At 48.6% G+C, this 23,356-nt stretch overlaps 1 protein-coding gene across 1 annotated transcript in view; it reads right to left on the bottom strand.

Moving 5' to 3' along the window:
• LOC119107976 (protein O-mannosyl-transferase Tmtc3) overlaps positions 1-23,356 on the bottom strand; it is a 146,276-nt gene that overhangs the window by 40,342 nt on the left and 82,578 nt on the right. The window contains exon 3 of the mRNA XM_037231564.1: positions 15,831-16,018. Coding sequence (XP_037087459.1) covers positions 15,831-16,016 — 186 coding nt within the window. The 5' untranslated portion in view covers positions 16,017-16,018. The remainder of the gene's footprint in view (positions 1-15,830; positions 16,019-23,356) is intronic.

Below are 23,356 nucleotides of genomic sequence, written 5' to 3' on the forward strand. Positions count from 1 at the left end.
GGGGCTCGGATGGAACAGAATGGAGGAGCGGGTGGGTTCATGGTTGCCTCGCCCGGTTACCACACATCATGCCACGGGCAGTTTGGCGCATCTGCCGCATCACTAACAACGTCACTCAAGGTAGCAGTGAGGTGCCTGATTGCGTTTATAAATGGCCTGCCTTCTTTTGTCCCCTGCGGCAGGCTTGTGTGTACGCTGGTAACGCCACAGTTCTTGTACGCCGTGCAACTGTCGGCCAACAGTGATCCCACCGCTAGAGCAGAGACATCGCCAAGAGTTCCTCTCAATTGCTCAAGTTCCAAACCACATCAGAATTAGTCCTCCTACATATGTTACTCGTAAGTCTCAAATATGCCTGGAAAGCACTTGTAAAAAAAATGAGACCTGATTTGGGCGAACACAAAATTAAGATCTGCGCTTCGGACCACATCAGTAATGGAATCGTTATAAACTCCAGCTGCAACCAGATGGTCTCCCACTGGGAAGCGTTATCTTACCATTCTAGACAGCATGGAGAAGTTCAGCCGTAAATGCACTATCGAAAGAAAAACAAATTAACGGAATGTTCATCCTCACGTTCGGTAGTGCCTGTCGTTTCGGACGAATGTTTCTGACATACATGAACAGGGGCCAAAAATGACAGCTTTAGCGCCAGAAAATTACGAATTGCAAGATCGGGGGATATCTTGCACGTTTTGAAACCACCTGCTGCTGTGCATCTAATCAACTGATCGTTGAGCTTGTTTTCTTTGTTCTTTTCCGGCTGGTGATATCACTTTGGTGTTATTGCCAAAAACCTAAGATTTACGCATGGTTCAAGTGCTACACTCTGACGCGTCGGTCCCAGCCAGGGCTGCAGCTATTATTTACCTGAGCGGGGGGGGGGGGGGACATCGCCAGCCTTGAAAAGAAGGCGGACCAAATCCAGGCAGAAGGCTGTTCTCGGGGTAGGTTCAGCATTTTGTTCAACTTAGCCTCCCTCTAAACTTATTTCGCGAAACTGCACCAGTGCTCCCAGCCGTTGGGCGTCTGCAGTCTGTTATTGCAGACCCCCGCGTCCATATGGGGCCCGCGTGACGATCCTTCGTGAACAGAGTTACAAGCGCATTAAACTGCCCGCCGACTGATGCGAGAGAGAGGGTTATCGGGCGGGCACTCACGTGTGTCATTGCAGAGCGAGCATGATCTTTTACGTTCGTGCATGAGTAGCCATGTCGTGTTTCTCTTTAATCAGCCCATCATTTCATATCGCTTGCTCATGTCCGAAAATCGGAGGGCATTATTCATTTTGGTTGAATGTCTCATACCGTGGACCTGACTCCTCCATTGTCGGTTAGATCACCCAGGAAAGCCTGATACACTTTACTAGGGGAATGAAGGCTGTTTAACTGATACATTACTACGATCATACATTTTTATGTCATATACTGTACATTTTATTCGGTACCAATACTATATACTATACATTTTATACACACTATACATTTCATCATACTATACATTTTTACGATCAGTTACATCTACGTACTTGCCACGATATTGACAGGACAATGGGGTTCGAAACGGGACAATGAATTTCAATGTTGTGAAATGACACAACTTATCTAACGCTTACCTGAGGTCTATTTAAAGCTCCGTTTTCTCAACTTCCGCTACGATTTGCCTCGAAGATATGATGCCTCTGTACGTCTCAAGTGAGCGTTCGACAGCGGCGTCGGAGATATATCATGCGTACCGACATACCGACACTCTCCACCAAAAACTGTGGTAGGGTAGGGGAGGGAACTATGCCAGTGATTCACTCCTAAAGCATGAAAGCTTGGGGCACACCTGCTGACGGTTGCCGAGGGAACTTCGATAAACTGGGTTGGTGGACAAACCGCCTATAGTTCACAGGAGTTCCGCCCTAGCCTGCGGTGTCCTCTTCCTGCCTGCCTCGTGATTCTCTGCGTCATGCTTGCCTGACTTAGTCATTGTACTTGACTTACATCATACTTGCTTGACGTATTCACTTCAACAACATCCCCTCGTTATGGTGCAATTTGCATTGCCTACCATTAAACACATTAGGGACAGCAGGAGGTGTCGTAGGAAGGGGTCCGCAGGCTGCGAGATACCACAGCTTTTCAGTGCGTGTTTACGCGCATTCCACCTTTGCCGGGCTTCATCAGGCTCTCGCCTCATGTCTGCGAATCAGGCTTTCTTCACAGGGCACAGGCCGCCATTCGCTAGGACGTGCCGCGTGTGCAGCGTACGGGCCGCCAGTCCGTTCACGTCCGGAGGGCGGAGGGCTCTGGTACTCACTGCATCGGTGATGCTCATTATCCACGACACGCGGACTTTATCAGTCCAGTGCTCGTGTTCACGGATAATCGAATCGTCGCGCCCTCGGGGAAAGGTCACCCGTCATTAGCCTCCGTCACGCGCGGTCCTTGCTCACAGGGGCAGCGAATGCTCATGGTGGCATGCAGCTCACTTGTTCCTCCCCGTTAACGTCGTGGCACTACCGGAGCTTGGCAGACCACCTCCACATCCCCCCCTCTGTTCCCATACTTCTAAATACGCCCTACGCCCGGCGCGTGATCACAGAACCTGCCTTGGGTCCATTTCGACGGTGAACGGCGTCGCATTTTTCACCAGGCTGGCTCAGTAGCGCTATACGTCAGTCGTGGCCATTTAATTGGTGGCGACAATGGCGCCGTGCTGTGGTCGAGGGATGTCATTGACGATTTGCACAAATCATAGCGAGAATTGTACAATCGACGTAAGTTTTCGCATAAGCTGCACGCGGAAAAAAGTGAAAAGCTTCGCACATGTTTGTCATACGACACCACCCAGCCGTGGACTTTGGGTTGGTTCTTTAAGAGGCAAAAAGGAGATAACATCTGTGACATCATCTGGGACATCATCTGTGACATCATCTGTGACAACATCTGTGCGGCAAGTTACAAAAACATCTTGACAACAGAAAAACGCTCCATATTGCAAAATTGCGACTACAATCCCGGATTGATTTAAACACGCGTCGACGAGTCATGTATGAAATTTTGGTGTTCATCCAGCTTTGAGGTCGACATTTTAGGGTTAATCCTGGGTAACCTCGTTTGCAATGTGCGCAATAACAGTGTGGGTCCGTGTGAGAAAGCTTGGGATATATGCTACGGAAATTACAGCGGAGAATTTACGGAATTACTAGTGAATTTCAGTACATTTGACGTTCTTTTATTGCACATTCGGAACGTCCAATGTGTAAAATACCAGCCCGTACTTAAATTTGCGTGCGCATGACAATACCAAGTGTGAAGTGTATGAATTGCGAAGTGTACACATTATTCACCCAGGGACATTTCATCCAGACAGCACAAAGTTCCTCCTTAACTGCCGCTTTTCACAGGGCACGGGTTGTCACACCTGCGCCAAAAAACATATCGGAAAAAATAAAGCCCTTGAAAACATCAAAGAATTCCGTACACGTTCTACCATGGGGAATGGTAACATATTTTGTTGCAACGGTCGCAACAACAACATTTCAATTAAGGCAAAGCATGGATTCCGCTGATGTAGTGCATTTGAAACTGCCGTAGTGAGGAGTTCCAGTAAAGTTGTGACAGTCGTGGCCAGCACAATTTCAGTTCCACAGTGCCAAATTCATTCATATGCGGACAATTTACAATACATTATGGTACAATACAGAATGAAACGGGTAAGACGTTGGTCTTCCTTCACCCCGAAAAGCTATGGATGCGATGTACTAGTTTCAGTTGAATATCAATAAGCCAAATGGCTATAGCGGCTTCGGAAATACGTTGTGGAAAAAGCCCCTGCTCACTCATATAGCTACGCCCCACAGACCAGTAACAACTGTATTGGAGCCATAATTACCGGCATGGCAAAGCGTGCAGACGGCGTGTGACACAGTTGGTAATAGTGGGGCAAACATCAGGCGTTATGTCAACAGCTCACGTGTAACCTTCATTATTCTGTAAAATGGTAGCGATGCGACATCGTTTTATTGCGCCAAGGAACACTTTTCTGACATCGGAGACAATACCAGAATGGCTGTGTCAGAATCACTACTGTAGCGGACAGGCTGGCTCACTGGTGGGCGCCAGGTTGACGTTGGCAGCCTTAACGTGCACATTTATGTTTCGAGCGTCACGTGCGCGTGCGTTGCCCTTTATCGTGGTGTTGTCGCATACGTGTCCGTGATTTTATATCATTTACTGGCATTTGCATCTTTGGTCACGGCGCTGTTGTTAAGTTTTCGATTCTAAGTCTGATGCCCGTCAAGTCTAGTCGCAGTGCCCAAATGCCTGCATTTTGTATCACAAAACGCGGCCAATGGTCGAGAGTTAAAATTGACGCGGTTTGCTGTTTGAAAGCCATCTGCTGCTCGTGAATGCGTTGATCCGTGCTGACTACCTCTAAACATGTATAGTCAATACTCATATTTTCTTAACTTTGAACACAATATGATCATTGCACAGGCGGAGTCCGTGTCAGGTGTCTGTGACGTCATAAATTTCGGAGTGTCCTCAAAATAGGCAGCGCGAAATAGTTTGCACAAGCCAACGTGCGCCTGGCTCAGAAACGAGAGGATTCGAAGTCTCTGAAAGGGCGTAACTGGGAACTGCAAGGAGCACCCTTGAACCTGACTATCTCAGTTCAAAACCCCATGCAAATGTGGGACAGCCCTTTTAATTATTTCTCGAACGATTCCTCGCGTGCCAAAACAGCCATACATGCCTCCATATAATGAGGAAAGTCATGCGCTTGCTTAACATTGACCGTGTTTGGTCGTGGTCCGCTAGGGCCCGATTATATAGTGACATCCAAACCAAACCCGAAATTAACGGATTTCCTTGCTCAGTATTCAGCGTCTTGGCGCTTGAAACGAACTCAAATATCGCACTAAACACAGCCGTAAGCAGGCATGATCACTCCACTGGATGTGATTACCCTGGCCGCTGGACAGTTATGCGTTTGCATACGTTTCCATGGCAGCAACATAATCGCAACCTGTGCAATGGTTGGACGCATTGAATAGCATTGTTAAGGCTATCAGAAACAGCGATAGCATATCCCTTATAAGCGCATGTCGGAAATGCCGATCATCGCAATGACGTGAAATAAGGCGCAATCACAAATTAACTCCACCGTGTTAGTATACAATGTCTTGGGCATCAAAGCATGGACCATAATTGGATTTCTGAGCTAAAATGAGATAGCTTGCCAGGCAGGTCGACAGGCATATACATGTTGAGGTAATGAGGTACGGAGCCGTGTCCTTGGTGTACCACAAGGTCATGTTACAAGTCAGCAATAAGGGTTGCCAGAACGGTCGTTACAAATACTGATGGGGTAGGCCATAATGTAATGTATTGTTCGTTAATGCACAGACCCAGCGTTCGTCACCGACGTCTTTCAGCAGAATTTCTCCAGCGTTGCTCCATCACAGTGGTTCGCTGTTGTATAACAATGGCTGCAATCACAAGCTGTCCATAGTAAACATCCGCATGGTAAGCAGTTCGTGTCGATGCTTTGATGGGTTTTCCAATGGATACCGATGCAAAATGGGTAACTGGTCGAGTCGAGCAGATTTCTAAAAAAAATATCATTGATATAGGAGAGCGGCTAGTTACTTTAGGAAATGCCGGGAGGGACATAAAGACATGCCCCTTTTGGCATAACCATGTTCTTGGCGGCATAATAAAAGATCAACACATCCCGGAAATATAACTCGTTAGGGTACAAGTGAGTTAAAATGATATGGAAAAGATAGTGCGCTTAGCCCAATGCGGCTATGCCGCAGGGGCTTGTGGATGGGATAAACAAACTCACCCATCATGGCCTTCAGTTTTTGACGGCCTTCTGAAATCAAAAGCAAAGTAGCTCCCAAACCGGTGCTTTCTGCCCAATGACAGATTTCTAAAAAAAACGTATATTTGTGTCGCGGGTCCGAATACGACACCACAAACGAAACAGCACGGCAGCGGTCGCGCAATAAATCGAACACAAAACTAGTCTGGATGACACGGCGCCTCCCTGTTCTCACCTGTTCCTCGTGGTGTCTTCGTGGACCTGACGTAAGACAAAAACGCCGCAATAAAAAACGCAGACGACAGCAATTCGGCACGGCCGACGACCCCTGTCACCTGCAAAACGGAGACAAACACTGAGCGCTCCTGGGTGGAGTTCCAGAGCAGCTTGTTAAAAAATATGACAGTACGAGAGGGCAGGAGACCCTCGAAACAGTCAGTGCGAGGGTGCATTTAACCTCATTTATGCTGAACTATTTTGTGCGTGCATGCGGTCAATTACATAGCGATTCTCAGCAGTGACCATGGTGCTCGGACAAATATAAGATAGATCGCTGATTGGTTCGCACGTTGCTGAAAAGTCCCGTTGCATCGTGATCCGATCTGTAAAGTCAAGGCCTTACACGTACATGTGCTCTTCGATAATTGTAATATATGTAAAGAGAGTATCCCGCTTCGTTGCACTTTTTAAGCATGGTTAGACCGGGCGGGTCCAATCTAATCAGTAATGTCAGATTTCTCGAAAACCTGAAAAGCTCAGGCATTTGGCTTAAACTAGCCGCTCAAATGAGAGAAATGTCATTGGAATCCCTCCTCACCTCCATGAAATTAATAATTCCTATTTTTCCACGTGTGTGTGTTACGTGATATGCGCAATATACCAATTTTTCAACATACTGTTGTAATAAATGTTATGAGACCTTGAAATCCTCTATTTAAGGATATATATATATATATATATATATATATATATATATATATAATATGTGGCCATTCACACGCGAATATCACAAACGTTGCACTATATCTATATTATATATACAAATATGAGGCCATTCACACGCGAATTCAACAAAACGTTGCACTATGGCCTTGCTTTCTCTCCTATGACGATTAGCATAGTGACTCTACTCGAATAGTACTTTTGCTTTGGAAAGCATTGCTTGCGTAGATGCCTGATTCGTCCAAGGCTGCTTTTATAACGCAGGTATACGCTAGCGACATATCAGCTGGTTTAGTGAGGTACATGCTCCACCAAGGCACTGCTCGCGAAATGATCACGGAGCGCACTCTGATAGTCACAACGTTCCTGACTTTTGGCAACATTCGTACCTAGTCGCACGCGGATATAACATATGCCAGCCACTGCCATCATGGTGTATGGAAGTATGATGCTGTTTAAATGAAGATGTTTGGCTCCAATTCAGCTTCAGTTTTGCCGCACATTGACTCACCCGCTACCCACTCCAACCATGTTTATCATCACACCATTTACTCACTATTGCACTAAAGGTCAGCCTAACAATGGTTGACTGAATGGAGTTAACATGCTTATGTTGCTATTGTCCACATCGCTTTGACAGTGCCCATTATCAGTATGACAACGTGAAACAATGAAATATTTGTTCCGTCAATTCGCTTTTTCTATTCACGCGCCCTTTAACACAATACAAGAAACGCAGTAGCAGCTATTTGTGGCTGGCCCAATTGACGGCGGCACCACGTTGCGTTGTAAGGGCAAAGCTTGTTTCAAACTAAGTTAGTTACATGCAGCAGCCTGGGGTTTGTGTAAAATCTCCAAAAGCTATGGAAAACCTACTCACTGCTGCCCCCTCAGTCCGCCGCCCCGACAGGCTCCAAAAGTGGCGCTCTTCGTTTAGCCAGACAGTTACAGAATCCACCAAGCAGTTACAGCACTTCATTCAAAATCACGCCCCCCCCCCCCCCCCGTGAACTTCTTCTGCGTAACTCACCGCTTCCGTGTGGACCGGGTGAACGGCGAACAGTGTGGCTGCCAGGAAGCCGCACGCGTCCGACACGAACAGAGCGCATAGCCTGCAACAGTGGCACATACTCAGGCCAGGTCGCCGAGCGTTTAGGACGTGGGGTGAAGAGGGGACAAGTGAGTTGTTTTGCAGTCTGCGGTTGGGCCAGTCCGTCAGCTTTTGAGGTATTGGTGGCTCACTACAGTCCGCTGTCATGACGTCAGCCCGAACACTGATGACTAACTACAGCCCGCTGTCATGACATCAGAGGGAACAGTGGTGACTCGCTACAGCCCGCTGTCATGACGTCGGTGCGAACAGTGGTAACTCACTCCAGCCAGTTATCATGACGTCAGTACGAACAGTGGTAACTCACTCCAGCCCGCTGTCATGACGTCAGTGCCAACAGTGGTAACTCACTCCAGTCCGCTGTCATGGCGTCAGTGCAAACAGTGGTAACTCACTCCAGCCCGCTGTCATGACGTCAGTGCGAACAGTGGTAACTCACTCCAGCCCGCTGTCATTATGACGTCAGTGCAAAGCAGTGGTGAACTCACTCCAGCCCGCTGTCATGACGTCAGTGCGAAACAGTGGTAACTCACTCCAGCCCGCTGTCATGACTTCAGTGCGAACAGTGGTAACTCACTCCAGCCCGTTATTATGACGTCAGTGCGAAGCAGCGGTAGCTCCCTCCAGCCCGCTGTAATGACGTCAGTGCGAACGGATGGTGACTCGCTACAGCCTACTGTCATGACGCCAGTCCGGACACTGATGACCCATTACAGCCCACTGTCATGACGTCAGAGGGGACAATGGCGACTCAGTACAGCCCGCTGTCATGACGTCAGAGGGAACAGTGGTGACTCACTACAGCCCGCTGCCATGACGTCAGAGCGGACTGCCCCGAGTGGTAATTCAATGCCCAAATGTGTTTTCTCGACGCTAGGTTAATGCGTACGGCGATTGTGATTGGTTCTCGAAGTTCGGTGGGTGAATCATTGCTGGATAATCGACAACTTTCACCCAATTTTCACGGAATGGATTTCGCTTGAACTCTGCGGGGCCATTGGAAGTCTCGGAATGCCACCACCAAGGAACCATCTGACCCGATTTCGACAGGAGAACTCCCAAACAAAAGTTTGTGGCCTGAACTAACGTTGTGGATGAAATAATATGAAAGCCCTCGAAGACCAACGTACTTCGGATATCTGCACAGTATGCTCAGACTCAATTATGTCATGCTCATACATTCCGCATAGGGTATGTGGCTGAGATAGCAGGTAACATTGTAAAGGTAGCAGTCAAGTAACAATATCATTTAAGTAACATGACTGTTATTAAAGTAGCATTATCACCACTAAAGTAACGACATCATAATTAAAGTAACACTATCGCCATTAAGGTAACACCATCACTAAAGTAGCACCATCACCATCAAGGTAAAACCATCATTAAAGTAACATTATCAACAGTATACTTACATTATCAGCATTAAAGTAATAACATTTCCATAATGATGGCAATAAAACAACATGATTTAGCTAGCATTATGACAGTATGCGAAGAGGCCCCGGCAGTTTTACTGCGTAAAGCATACAGTACGCATCAATTTGAACTGGTTCTTCTCAATCAGCTCCGTGCTTTGTCACAAAAACCGCCATCCCGCGAGGCAGCTTGCGTTGCAAACATAGTATCGCCAGTTGGCCAGCTCCCCCATTCCGTTACAGGTCAGACGAGGGCAACTGATCGGCACAGCTAAAATGACGCTCAGCCGCATTAACGCTAGTTGGCATGCAACTAGGTTAAGTGTTTACTTGACGCTAGTTTAAGTGTTTTAATAAAACGGCACCTATTTTGCACTTACACCTAAACGGTTGGTAAGTGCAAGACCGAATGAAAACCATACCATTTTGACCAGCACAGCATGAGGCAACAAAAATAGCCTACAAAAGAAACAACTAAGCACCTAACACCACGCATGAATGAAACGAACGCGAGTGGTTCAAGACGCTGCTGCGCACTGCGAGGGTCAATGCTAATTCCCGAGCCCATAAGCCGACCACGTAGCGCGCTTAATCGCTACGAACGGCAGCCGTCAGCGCGCACCACTGACCTGAAATACATGACGCAGACCAGCGCATGGAGGACCACGTTGACCAGGTGGTAGCCCATGGGCCGCAGCTGGTGCAGGTAGTAGTTCCAGCGGAAGGTGAGCACACACAGCGGCCGGTACGACTTGTGAGAGTGCTCCTGGAACAGACGAGCGGGTCCAGCGTCTGCGCTCTGGCGGCCGACTGCCGTGTGGCGCTGATCAGCCCCGCTGCCCTATGCATGCCGTGCTTTCGGCCGGGTGGAGCGGCGTCTGGCGCAGCAATCAGCGCAATCAGTTATGACTCCGATGCCTAGCTGCAATCGAATGGGCCGTGATGAGGGGAGTTGTGTACAATTCTGCTGAAATAGTGTCTTGTTCGTATCCGTAATAAAGTATAATTCTTTTCCACAAAACAGTCAAGTCTCTGGGTCCGCTTCCAGACCTCGCATATTGCTATGTTCAAGCCACAGCAGCCGGGGTGATAGGTTAGGAGTCGCATGACTTCAAACTCAGAGGTTTTCGCGAATCCCCCAAGTGCAGTTTTCGTACCGTAATGCCACTGGTTCGGGATAGGCAGCATGTGCACGATGTATCACGCTTTATATTGGGTTTAAATGCTTCCCACTCGAGGTCTTATGGTAGACCTATAAGCGTTTCAACATTTCTGAAGTTCATTTCGCAACGCATACGCGTCTTTAAAGACACTGCAGAATTTCCGATGCATGGTCTTCAACAATACACCGTCCCAAACGCATGGGTATGTTGGCTTCATGCGAGCAGTTATTTTCTATTTCAGAAAATCACTTTGGGCTGCTTTATTGATGTCATCCAGAGACTCCCAAGGGCTGTGCGGCGAGTCGAATACCCAATGAACGTACGATACCGATAACAGGTATCGCATAAAATTGCGAACCGACATCAATGCACCAACACTGAAAATCGTGACCATACACATGCGTTAGGATGTCCATTCACCACCGCAGCGCAGAATCGTCGCTCAGAATAACTTATTTCCAAAGTGAACGATGAAAAACTGTGTGTGTGTGGGTGGGTGGGGGGGGGGGGGGGGCATCATGCACCACCGTGGAAGGTACACATCTTAGGCATGGCGTATCTCAGGGTACGGTACTAAATATGCTCTTAACTTCCGTGCAAACACTTTTTCGCGCACGACGCAAGCTACTGACGATAGCGGAGAGATGCATGTGTATTTTCCCAAAAGTGTTTTATCAGGGTAGCACCCCCGTGAGGCCAACCTCAATTTGGCACATTCGGCAATAGCCGGACACATTCCTTTACAGCTGGAGCTAAATTAGTGGGCGGCAATAAGGGTAGAACGGGAACAGTAACGGTTCGGTCTGCGGTAGCATTTCCCCGAGAATTGTGCAAATATGGAAAAATTGAATACTACAAAAGCGATTTGCCGGCTGGACTAGAGATGGAACAGCCCTCTCGAGGTCTTCACAGTACTGGCGTGCAGGTCGGCACCAGGTCAGTGAGTGGTCAGCTCGTAAAACTGTCCGGATGCAGCGCAGCTGTTGGCGCGGCCAACACGGATGAGGTGGACCCGAGAGTCGTGTCGTTGGCGCTTCGAACGATATCGAGGAAAAATAACCATTCACTCTATAAATGAGCTTTTCTGAATTTTCATCTATCACTCTAAGAATGAAATCTCTCTCGATTTCTATCGCTTACTCTAAGAGTAAGTTTTTCTGAGGGACAGTTTTGCGATGGAGCGATTTTCCTGAAACATCACCAGTAATGCTACACATACGGCCAATCAGAGACATCACCAGTAATGCCACGCATAGACCAATCAGAGACACCTCCAGCAATACCACACACACGGCCAATCTGAGCAATGTGACGTATACGGCCATTCAGAGACAGCACCCGGTTTGGCATATTTCAAAGTCTGAAACTGCACACTGACACACAAGGCTGCTGCACTACGCCATCCTTCGCCGCCGCGGCCGCCACCCCTGAAGGTCGTCAGCACCAATCGATCGCCCTGAGGTGGCCTCCAGCCTCACCTCTCCGCCGGGCTCGGCTAAATACGCGGGGCATCGGCAGCGGGCATGGCTCGTTTGTTTACGGCCCGGTGCGAAAACAGTTGGCGCCCGCCGGGAGATGGTAGAAATGTCTACGAGGAGCGCGACAATTGGGTACGATCCACGGGGATCGACGTGAGGAGGTCGAGGGGAGGAAAGGAGGGCAATGAACAGTAATGAGGACACGGAACGGGTGGGGATAATGTCGACGTGGGGGGGGGGGGGGGGGGGACGGAAAGGTGTTCGAAAAAGAGCTCGCAGTCGTGCAGCAGCGTCTGGTCTTGTAAGGCACGCACACTTCAACCGACTTTTTGCGAGGTTTGTTTGGCGGCCTGACCTGAGTATTTACTCCTGCAAGTCACGCCGCGATGGGCGAGGTAAGAGCCACACCAGTGCCGGTCGTCGGACAAATCAGACACGCTACCCGGCCTCGGCCGTGAACCAACGTCAATTCGAAGACGTGTCCGGCCGGGTCCCGTGGCGCTAGGTTCAGCCGCTCTGACCTCTCGACCCGCGACCTTCCACGTCCCGTGGCGGCAGGTCCAGCCGCTGTGACCTCTCGAGCTGCGACCTACTGCGTCCCGTGGCACCAGGTCCGGCCGCTCTGACCTCTCGACCCGCTGCCAGTTACCGGCAGCGGCGGTGTTCGTCCCCTGACCTGACCACAACGCCGGGACCGGAGCCGGAAGCGTCCCTGGCACGGGCGGCTAATGTAAATGCCGCAGATAAGTGATGTCGTCGTAAATAAGACAATTTACGGTAGCAGTTGGGGCAAGAGCCGGCTGGCGGCATACTAAGCAGCCGCGGTCGGCCGCCCTGGAAGCAGAAGTCAGCGCAGGCCACCGGTGACTGGTACTCCTTGGCAGGCCGCCGGTGACGGGCACTCCCTGGCAGGCCGCCAGTGACAGGCACTCCATGGCAGGCCGCCAGTGACAGGCTCTCCTTGGCAGGCCGCCGGTGACAGGCACTCCCTGGCAGGCCGCCGGTGACAGACACTCCCTGATAAGCCGCCACGGACCTCGGGGAGGTCGACAAACGTGAACCGACTGTTTCGCCGCCCGACCACTACAGTAGCAGTGGCAGCCGCCGACCGGGGGCAGCCTGGAAAGCATTGAACTCTGCAGGCCGGCAGGTATGGAAATAAACCGAAACTGCGGTCCAAAACCGCACTGGGGCAGCAATTCCTAACCAGTTGCCTTCAAGGCGCTGTTTCTGAATATCACATTAGACGTGGTAGTTTCACACAACGTATTAAAACTTACTTTCTAAGCACTCCCCTATTTTGCGTACAATAAACACTAGGTAACTTAGTTGACGTCACCAGTGCGCAAAACAGGAGTGAGCAGATTCATTTAAAATCGGCCCCAAAAAGCCTTTGTGACCACGTTCGTGAATGTCTATCAGTCCGTTCAAGCGAACTGTTTTCTGTTGAAATCTTTTGATAATGGCTATATGAACAAATCTGACAAACATTTCAACGCATCTTGAAATAATGTATGACACAAGCAATTGTGTTCAAGGGCGCTATGTAATCTAACTACGTAATAAACAGACTTTTTATCAACGGTCCGTATGACTAAGTTTAAATATACGACAACCGCGAAAAATGCACCTTGAAAGGGACATGACGACAAGGTTAACGTTAGAAAGATGCCTCCAGGGGATTCACAAGAAAATTTAAAGAAATGACTTTCCGGAAATCTGTGGTAAAATCAAAGCATGCATATGGTAGTACCTATAGCTTTTACCTGAGTCAACTTTCAAGAAAAGGATTCATGTTTGTTTTGTTAAATGGTAAGATACTCAAAACAAACGGCCTCTTTCGACCAATCCAGAAGAGAACTACCACTTTGCATTTTTTCCCGCGGCATTCGGCAGCTATATTTGTTCTAACAGCCTGTCTTAAGCGGGGATGTAATATTTGTTTCAGACAAGAAGAGGAAGCGATGTGATCAGCGTTGTGAACCCTCAGCCTTTATCTCGACTTGTTTCGGCACGCTCAAGTGTTCTCATCTGCCAAAATCAAAACTTTTGTTATCCCTTTCTATTAGATTTTAGCGATTTTGCTGAATTTTAAATCACAGTTCGTGCCTTATGCGTGCACCAAACCGAAGACGAAAAATATATACGAACGAGCGATCTCCACATTTGGCTCCACTAATAATTCGGTTTCACTTCGGGCAAAGGAGGCGCAACGAATGCACGTAACGCTGATGTCATCCACGTGTTTGCATCCTGCCTCGAGTGTAACCTGAACGCATGATTCTGTGACTGAAGCTCAACAATAAAAGGGTTCCGTTATCGGGCCCTTGTTTACTAATTTTTAACCATATCTTAATCATCGGCGTGTGCAAGCGTGTCATCGACGGATGGTAGAGACGTCTTTTGTTTCACTTTTATTGATTGCTTGCCGTGTTTCTCCGGCGGGTCGTTTTGTTGTGGGTGACTACTGTTAAGGTCTCTGAATGAACCTATTTGGATATGTGTTCAAACAAAAATAAACCTTTCAGTTTTGGCCATGCCACGTTCTTGTGTGTGTGCTTGAACGAGATGCTGACAGCGTAGAAATTGCGAGTACAGCACAATACGCTCGCATTCTGTAGGATGTGCTAGCGCAGACCGACTAATAATAGGTGCTGCCACTGGTTTCATGTAGTTCAGTGATTTATATATATTCTTCAACTGCATGAAAGTATCTGGAAATGGAATCTGACTTTCATTTATTGTGTCTGTTCTTTCTATCATATTTCTTCTGGAAACCTAACGTACCATTCATCTGGTTGGCCTGAGCCATGTCACATGAATTGACACATTTACATCACCGTGTAATGCTGGGAGGTCTTTGACGTCTAAACAAGTGAGACAATGACTTCCATGAATGCTATAGCAAAGGGTGCGCCTTCTTCGGACCCACAGCAATGCCTACAGTTTATTTGAAGCATAGCTGACTGAGGCGTAGGTGATTATCATTGGAGCAGAGAGTCAGGGGCAAGTTCATACCACCAAGAGTTAAACCGGAGGCATCAACTTTGTTCATGTATGTTTCATAACTTTGAGATTGACTTCAATAGACTCGGGCTAGACGGGATGTTGACATACAAATTTACCCTTTGAACGGAAAACACTATAAAGCCGGCCAGGAGTCCTGAGCAAAGTTGGTTGTTAAGCTTATGCAGAAAGTCTTGAGTGCTCGTGAGATGAGGAGGCGCGAACACTAACAGCGGTGTGATGATTCACCGCGGTAGTCATGGCAGCTTATCAAGGGGTTCACCACATACAGATACTTAGACCTGAGGCTCGCTACTGGCTTGTACGGTTTCGGTGCATGTATATATATATATATATATATATATATATATATATATATATATATATAAAGGCCTTGGCGTAAGTGTATTTCAACAGCTTTTCTGCATTTGATCTAGTTACGGTTCTACTTACTAGTTTTCTCATTACGGTCGTCTGTTCATCATTTAAACCAAAAAGTAACTCGTTGATGTTTGGTATTTCTTCATTGGCCTGACGTTTCAGTGTTAAATGATTCATTTTCACACGTATGCACACGCAACACATGTTTTCACCGTTTTTCAGTGCTTTAAGTGGTCCAAAACGTACGTGCTTATCCTGAAGTAATTGTCTAGTGTTGGGCAGATGGCTAGAGCAAGTTATATATAAGTAGTTAGCAGTAAAGTTACATAACTTATATAAATCATATATCTTGCCTATAGTAATATAGCTTATAGTTATTAGTAGTAGAGTTACACGACTTTTCTTATCTATAAAAATCTTGTTGCCAGCACAGGCTGCCTGACTGCATGGTTTTACGCAAACCAAAACCATATATTCAGTCCACCAGTTCCTGCGCGCCCCACGCGCAGGTTACCTTCTCCATGGGCGTGCCCCAGAAGTCGTTGTGCAGCAGGTTGGCGAGCGGTGTGTGCGGCCGCAGATCGCGGTTGTCCTTGACCGCGCTGACGTCATCGAACACGAAGTCGCACTGCAGGGCGTTGTGGTAGCAGAGGGCGACGACCAGCGCCAGCACTACGCCATACACCCAGTGACGAGGCATGCCTGAAACAGCGACGCAGGTGTCACCGCTGCCAGAGGTCGCCAGAGCCCTGTCCGAGGTCAAGGTCGCCAACTACATTCGGGCAAACGCAATCGCGTGCTCTTGGTACAAAAGAGAAAAGAAGCCTTCTCAATGGAAATATTCACGATAAGCTGTTAAGTCAACCCAGTGAATGTGTATCGAGTGGCGTACGGCGTAATATGTTCCATACGACCAACGTCGTTCTGGGAGACCTAAACGTGCACGCGTGCACAGTGTCCTTAAGTGTACGTATCCGAAATTATGGCAGTCCGGACAGACACGTAGTCGATGAAAGCGACCGATGTCGGCTTATCCTCAAACGAGGATCAGGCTTGGCAAAAATCCCCTCTTATCAGCACTGGAGCTATTTCATTACTGGCGAGTTTAGTCGGCGATAACAAGATTGACATTCATCAGAACAGTTCTTACGTCTGGCTGGTGAATCCCTCGCAAGGATGTCGCACGCGTGACAAACCTCATGAAGTAAATCTATCTACGGTATGTTTGGGATTACCTTTGGATATTTTCACGTAGTACATGGATCAAAAGTATATGCAAGTCGCGTTCGCAAGACTACCAGCTTAAGACGTCAGGCCAAATCTAACGACACCCAGTGATAGCTCGATGTTCTTTTTGGTGCCCAAATAAGTGTGCTTTCGCGATAACAACTGGTTTATGATTTAGTAAGTTGTCGAGAGTTAAAAGTAAACTAAAATCCTTGCATTAGATCAGAACTGGACATATTTTATACAAATAAATGAATGGAGTGGTATAGACTGACGGGCAAAAAGCTATTTGGGAGACGGAAGACTCTAGTCCAAGTAATCCGACTCGAGTTTTACAAAATGATGATCGCATACGGTAGGCGAGCGCATCCGACACTGACTTACAAGATATTTTGTAAGCACATCTTAGGCTTATTGCATCCCCAGAATTCAAACACGAGTAATGTATACAACATTAAGACCGCTGAAGGAAGGGTGCGGTCTACTTTCGTTTTTTCTTTCAAGTGCCCCACTACGCTTCCAAAGCTTTGGACCATAATAGCACATTAGTTCGGAGCACCAGTCCATATCACGGAGGACAGCAAGGGGACCAGACAGGCCCTTCCTCGCATATATTTTAAAGGGAGTGTTCCACATTTGTAAAAGGTTTTGAACTAAAGTAGCCGTCTTGAAGGCCATTCGGTGCAGTTCTTAGCCCTGCCTTTCTTTATACCTAAGCCCATCTAGTTTCAGATACACGCCCGCGAAGATATGCATACCATTTTGTGGAGACTATTTCGGGCCTACCCAAGCATCCATGACGGCCCAGGGGTGGTAGAAGTGTACTTTTTGTCACCGACCAAATTTTTGGAGGAAAAATTGTCGTCAGTAGCGTAATGCGATACCAGATGACAAACTGGCCATTAACTCGCGCCCGGGTGGCCGGCTTGATACCCTTCGCTCCGGTGGGGGGGGGGGGGGGGCAATTGACCCCCGGAGATCTCCAGAACTAAGAGGGCTAGAGACACCAAATTCAGAGGGTGTATTTACCTGTACCTGAACTCACTTAGGTCAAATTTTGAGGTTTCTAGGTCATGACCTACGAGTCAAATAAGGTCAAACAAGGTCAAATTCCAGCTTGGTCCCCAAAGTGCCCCCAGAACCGAAACTACTGTTTCTAAGCCAAAGATCTCATGCTCATTTAAGGTCAGGGGCCTTGTTTGACATTTTGAAGATTGTGGCGACCAAAATCATACAAGATTGCTCTGAGTTTTGCACTTGAATAAGCGACAAAGATTACGCTAGGCAGTATGCTTCTAAAACAAAATGTTGACCTGGGTCGATTTAGGTCAATAACATATTCTGACCTCTAAGAAGTCTATGAAATATGTAGAATGTGTTCCCTGCTATGAATAAACTCACAATGAACATCAGCAACTATCCTATACAGCAAGCACTAGAGCAATAAAACATATTGGTTTTGACCTCGGTCTGACCTTCATACCTGACCTTAGGTCCACGTAATTTGCTCATTCAACATTTGTGTTGCCTAAGAAAGCATCTCAGAGATGTGTGGCTTCGTCTACACACCCCGTTGTTGTATCAGAATGAACGATTCCCTAGAAATTGACTTCGCTGCAACCATGGCCCTGACTTTGTCCTGCCACAGCTCAGCGACCTTACAAGGTACATCTCAATTTTGCATGTCAAACGATCCGCTATTTAGTCGTCGACAGCTATGCAAAATTTGGCGCGGCTACGCTGCGCCGTTCGGAAACCATCCAGGAAAAACCTTTGGAGGGTCAATTTAAGAGGGACGGATGTAAGATGCACCTGTCCTAGACTAATGAGATGGCCCAATCACAACAGCTTTCTGAAAATCATGCTTGTGCTTGGAGCCCCACCTAAACCGTCATCAAAGCATCCACCTTAGTCAGGCTCCAATCCTGCGACATCTTCTGACTGGTGGGCACCTCTCGCCGTGCCCCAACAACTGTATCGAAATTTGTTGATAACTTCACATCAGGTGGATAGCTTTTTCTGAACAAGCAAGAACAGGCCCTGGACTGAAATGCATCACAGCGCGTGCTGGCCGCGCCAACGTGAAACAGGGCCCACGGTGGCGGGCGGCGCGGCTCAAGTCTGCCGCGGCGGGGCGGTGACAGGGTAGCAAAAACCGTTTATCAGCTTTTTGGCATGCTTGCCACCGAGTCCATCCAACTGGCCTTGACCATAGGCGGTTTATGAACGAGTAACAGCTCATGCTTACGTGTCGGACGCCTATAATTGCGGCTAAGCTCTCACATTTTGTGTTTAGATGGTCCGAATACGGCGGAAATAAGTAGACCATAATATACGTACAGACCAAGGTTCCAGCTCTCATTTGCACGGCACGTGACCCTGGCTGTCGGCCTGGTGTGGCGCGCATGCAATTGGATACCTTCATATGTGGCATTTTGCTCAGGGCGCAATTATGTCACACCATGAGATACGCTTCTGAATACAATGTGTTGCGGAAGTGCTCAGATATTCTAAAGTAACATTTTCCATACGACCTTGACCTGTGACGTTAATGTACACTTAGTTTAGTTTGCTTTGTGGTCTGAAACCCGGCGTCACGGCGCTGTTGATTGCGGATTTGAATCTTTGAATTCGGCCAGGCTGTTCTTGAGAAATGCAGAGGGAGTCCGCCCCATCCAGTCCAACCGCTCTGGCCGTAAGCGGTTCCGCTGCTGGCACGGCTTGTGACGGGAAAGCAAAACATCCGGGATAGGCATGCTGCGTGGGCCTTGCGAATGCTATTTGTTGAATGTTGTTCGATTTTTCTCATGATGATTTCAGAAACATGCAGTTCCAATAAATATTTCCTTGAACCGAAAACATGTCAGGTGATGAAAACAGTGGCGTTTTGGCGTCGTTTTTGGTTGTAGCATTTAGGCTAAAAACGATCATATTGAAGGGATCGTGCTTCCTCTAAGGAGGTCATGTTCAGCCCAACTTGGCGAACACACAGGACATAAGGACTAAATACATGAAAATGGGGTAGAAGCGAAGTAGGAAGATGTAAGACGTTGCGACGCCCCACATGCTTCAAGGGAGTGTTCCATATTTATATGGGGTTTTGAACTGAAATGGCCATCTTGAGAAACTTTCAGTGCTGCTTCACAATCCCTGCACTTATTGAAATCTAAGCCCTTCTAGTTTTTCAGCCACACGCCCGCGAAAATGGGGAAAGATATATCGCGGAGGGTATTTCAAAGTCGCACTTGGCATTAATGACGTCATAATAATGTAATTCACATCCTGCTATTCCAGAAGCCATGCGGCGATCAAGGCCAAAAACATGTATTGTCGAGACGTTCATTACCCGGCATACGTGAGCGCGATTGCCGGATACAACGGCCGTCAATTGGCTCTTGATCAATATTGTGCAAGATACCATGACGTACTGAAACCATGACGCGTTGAGGACCATATTCGCAAAACAAACAATTATGCTGTCCACAGCAATCTTTTCCACTTGAAGAGTATACCAGTAGTTACGTGAGATGATGTTTCATTTTGTCTGATGCTTCCTTTAATATTTTGAAACGTGAAACATTCTCGTGAGCTGAACGTGACTATCTTTAGCGCTGTTCAATCCACTCGATGCCATCCAGTCCCGGCTGCTGACCAGTGGGCACTGCACCACCCGGTACCAGTCCTCCCGTCTGACCGGCAACCCTCCTGGCGGACCGATCAGGTCAGGTCAGGTCAGGTCGCACCCGCGCTGTCGGCTCACGCCAACAAAGCAGCCTGTCGGTCGCCCATCAGCTGCCGAGGCCGGAGTCCGTGCTGGGCTCGAGACGACGGGGACCATGAGTTGGCGCTGCATGCCAAGCCGTGCGAGGGCACGGGGCCAGCCGCCGGTTTCCAGAGACAGCGGGTGGCTGAGGACCTCGTGGGAAGGGAGAATGGCACGGGAGAGGGAAAGGGAAAGCCTAAGGAAAGAGCAAGAGGGACGTGCTGAGGAGCTGGGGGCACCGGGACGCGGGAACGAGGGAACCGGGACCAGCCGCCGCAGCAAGCTGGCCCGTACTGAGGAGCTCTGTCGGGCCCGGCTGGGGGAGAGGGCACGGGACCAGCCTCGGCCCAGCGCCAGCGGGAATGCTGAGGAGCGTGCTGGCCCGGCTGGCGGGACGAGGGCAACGGGGACCAGCCTCCGGCCCAGCGCAGGCGGGTCCGTGCTGAGGAGCTGACTGCCCGGGGCTGGCCTGCGGGTAGTCTCCGTTCGCTTATCCCGGTAGTAGTGTGGGTAGAACTCACAACCGGAAGCTTAGGTCTGTCACAAAATTGGTTCAGGGAAGAAGTCTGCGCTTGTTCACTGATAGCCAACGGCCCTTGACTTACACCATCACTGAATAGAGGTCGACTAGTGCGAATTATGCATGACGCATGCACACATCACGGATATTTCGTCACTTGACTGGGTTTGTCACATTGGCTGTTGCCAGTGCAAGTCTTGTATGAGGTCCTTTCTTCGAGGTCCAGGTGGAAAATGCGGGCCCTATTTCTACAGCCCCATTCAAAAGCGAGAAAGAGAGAAAATTCCAAGCTGACGAACTATTGACGCTGATCCCAGCGGTACTGACTGCTGTGGCATAAGGACGGGGGGGGGGGGGGGGGGCTAAAGCAGGCAGGCTTCGGCTCTGCTTGTGGACAGCTCCGTGAGGTTAGGTAAGTACTGTAAATCATCTGTTCGAAGTTTGCTTATAAACCAGCCATCAAATGACGACCACATACGTCCAGTCTATTCAAAATCCCCCGCCTGGACCGTGGAGCTGTGATCCATTGTGCTGTCGCCGCGCGCTGTTCTCCGCAGACTCAGAAAAAGTTTATTCCTTTCGCTCCTTCGGACTACAAACGATAAGTAGATGCAATTTTTCTTTCTCCCGCCAGCCGATAAACATATCACTGGAGATTGTGTCAGACATCATGGACGAAAAAGCGTCTGGGCAAAATAAACGAGCTGCAGCGCCGCTGCCGCGAGCGGCAGCGCCACTAGTCCTCAGACCCAGCCCACGGCTGTCACGCCGCAGACGTGCTGATATCACGGCAGCGCCACTAATCATCCCGCTCAGCCCACGGCTAGCACGCTGCGGACGTGCTGATATCACGGCAGCGCCACTAACCCTCCGGCTCAGCCGACGACTGTCACGCTGCGGATGTGCTGATATCACGGCAGCGCCACTAACCCTCCGGCTCAGCCGACGGCTAGCACGCTGCGGACGTGCTGATATCACGGCAGCGCCACTAACCCTCCGGCTCAGCCGACGACTGTCACGCTGCGGATGTGCTGATATCACCGCCGAAGCTGGAAGCCGAGCTTGGTAGTCGTTCTCTACCAGAACCCCATCGATGCCGCGAAGAAAATGGTTGTTTTTAGTTCCGTGCCTGGTTGCAGTTCGCTATGCAGTTGGCGACAGGGTCTCCGGGCATCCCACCCGTGTTTGAAAAGAAAGTCGTTAAATCCAGGCAAAAAAAAACACGGTTTGATGAGTATTAAAAAGGTAGGTTTGGTCGTTTTCTCCTGTTCAGCACCCCAGCGTGTTTTTCGAAACTTCAGCTCAGACTTCAGCATTGCTCCGTAACAAGCGCCAACACCGACGCGTCGCATCGCTATATTGAAAAGGTATATGTGAAATGAATATCAAACGTGATGTAAATATTATCCGTGAGTAACTTTCAACATCAGGTCACTCATAACGCAAAATGCCAACGCATGTGGCGCACATCCAGCTCCTGGTTTGACAACATAACATTCATGGGGAATTGAAATGACCTCATAACAGTAAGAATATGCGTGGTACTCGTGAAGTGAGTTGTATTTTTGGTAAATTTTCGGTCACGGACCTTGCTCATGAAGTAAAAAATGAATTTTAAGGCGGGCACCAGATGCTAGCCAGCGTCGACAGCGGTTCTCCAGCATGCACATGACCAGATGAAGCATGTTTCACACACTTTGACCAAACCGATATGCAAACCGAAACTGCTGCTTAAGAAAAATGTTTCATTCTGGAGAATAGTGTAGTCTTCATCTGTACAAGCTGATGTATTTCACAGCCAGTGATTTATTGCAATTCTATTCGGCCAAAGTGTGAGAAATATGCGTCACCTGATCACGTGTATGCTGGGGAATAATGCTGTTAAGGCTGGCAAGTCTGGTGTCTGTCAAATATTTGAACTTTTTGACTCTGTGAGCAAGATCTGTGACCGAAAACTAATCAGAAATTATGTGATCGGCTGACAAAAAGCCTAGCTAACTTACCAAACATCACGTATCTAAGCACTGCACCAAGGTCATCTTAATTCCCTTTCAATACTCGCCATGCCTTACTTTGCACATGCACTTTACCATCTTAACATACCATCCAGAGGCGTTACAATACAGGACGGCGCTGCCGTGGATATACTTCTACTTCTTTGTCCCAAATTATTACCGTTAGGTCTTAGTACCACCGTCAGGAAACAGATGCATCTTCATTACAGAGGACTTTAACCCAGGCTACTAGAAGCAGCACAAAGGCCGAAGCATCTGGAAATTAGCACGTGTTCACCGCTGGCCGCTGGGTTGACTGACGTCCATGAGCATCCGCCACCTGGTGCGCGTGGCGTAGATCGGGTCCCGCCTAGGGTCGCTGCAGCTGACACAGCCATCCCAGCTGTTAAACGAACATAGCAGGCATTCAGTTGGCGGGCTCAAATTAAAAGGCGCCAAGCGGGAGGTCGTCGCCCGCGCCCTGGCCACGGCGTCGCCAGAGGAACCGGCACGCGCCGGTTCCTCCGGCTAGTGTT

Source organism: Pollicipes pollicipes, unplaced genomic scaffold (genome assembly GCF_011947565.3).
Source record: "Pollicipes pollicipes isolate AB1234 unplaced genomic scaffold, Ppol_2.1 Scaffold_6686;HRSCAF=7923_pilon_pilon_pilon, whole genome shotgun sequence".
Classification (NCBI taxonomy): domain Eukaryota; kingdom Metazoa; phylum Arthropoda; class Thecostraca; order Pollicipedomorpha; family Pollicipedidae; genus Pollicipes; species Pollicipes pollicipes.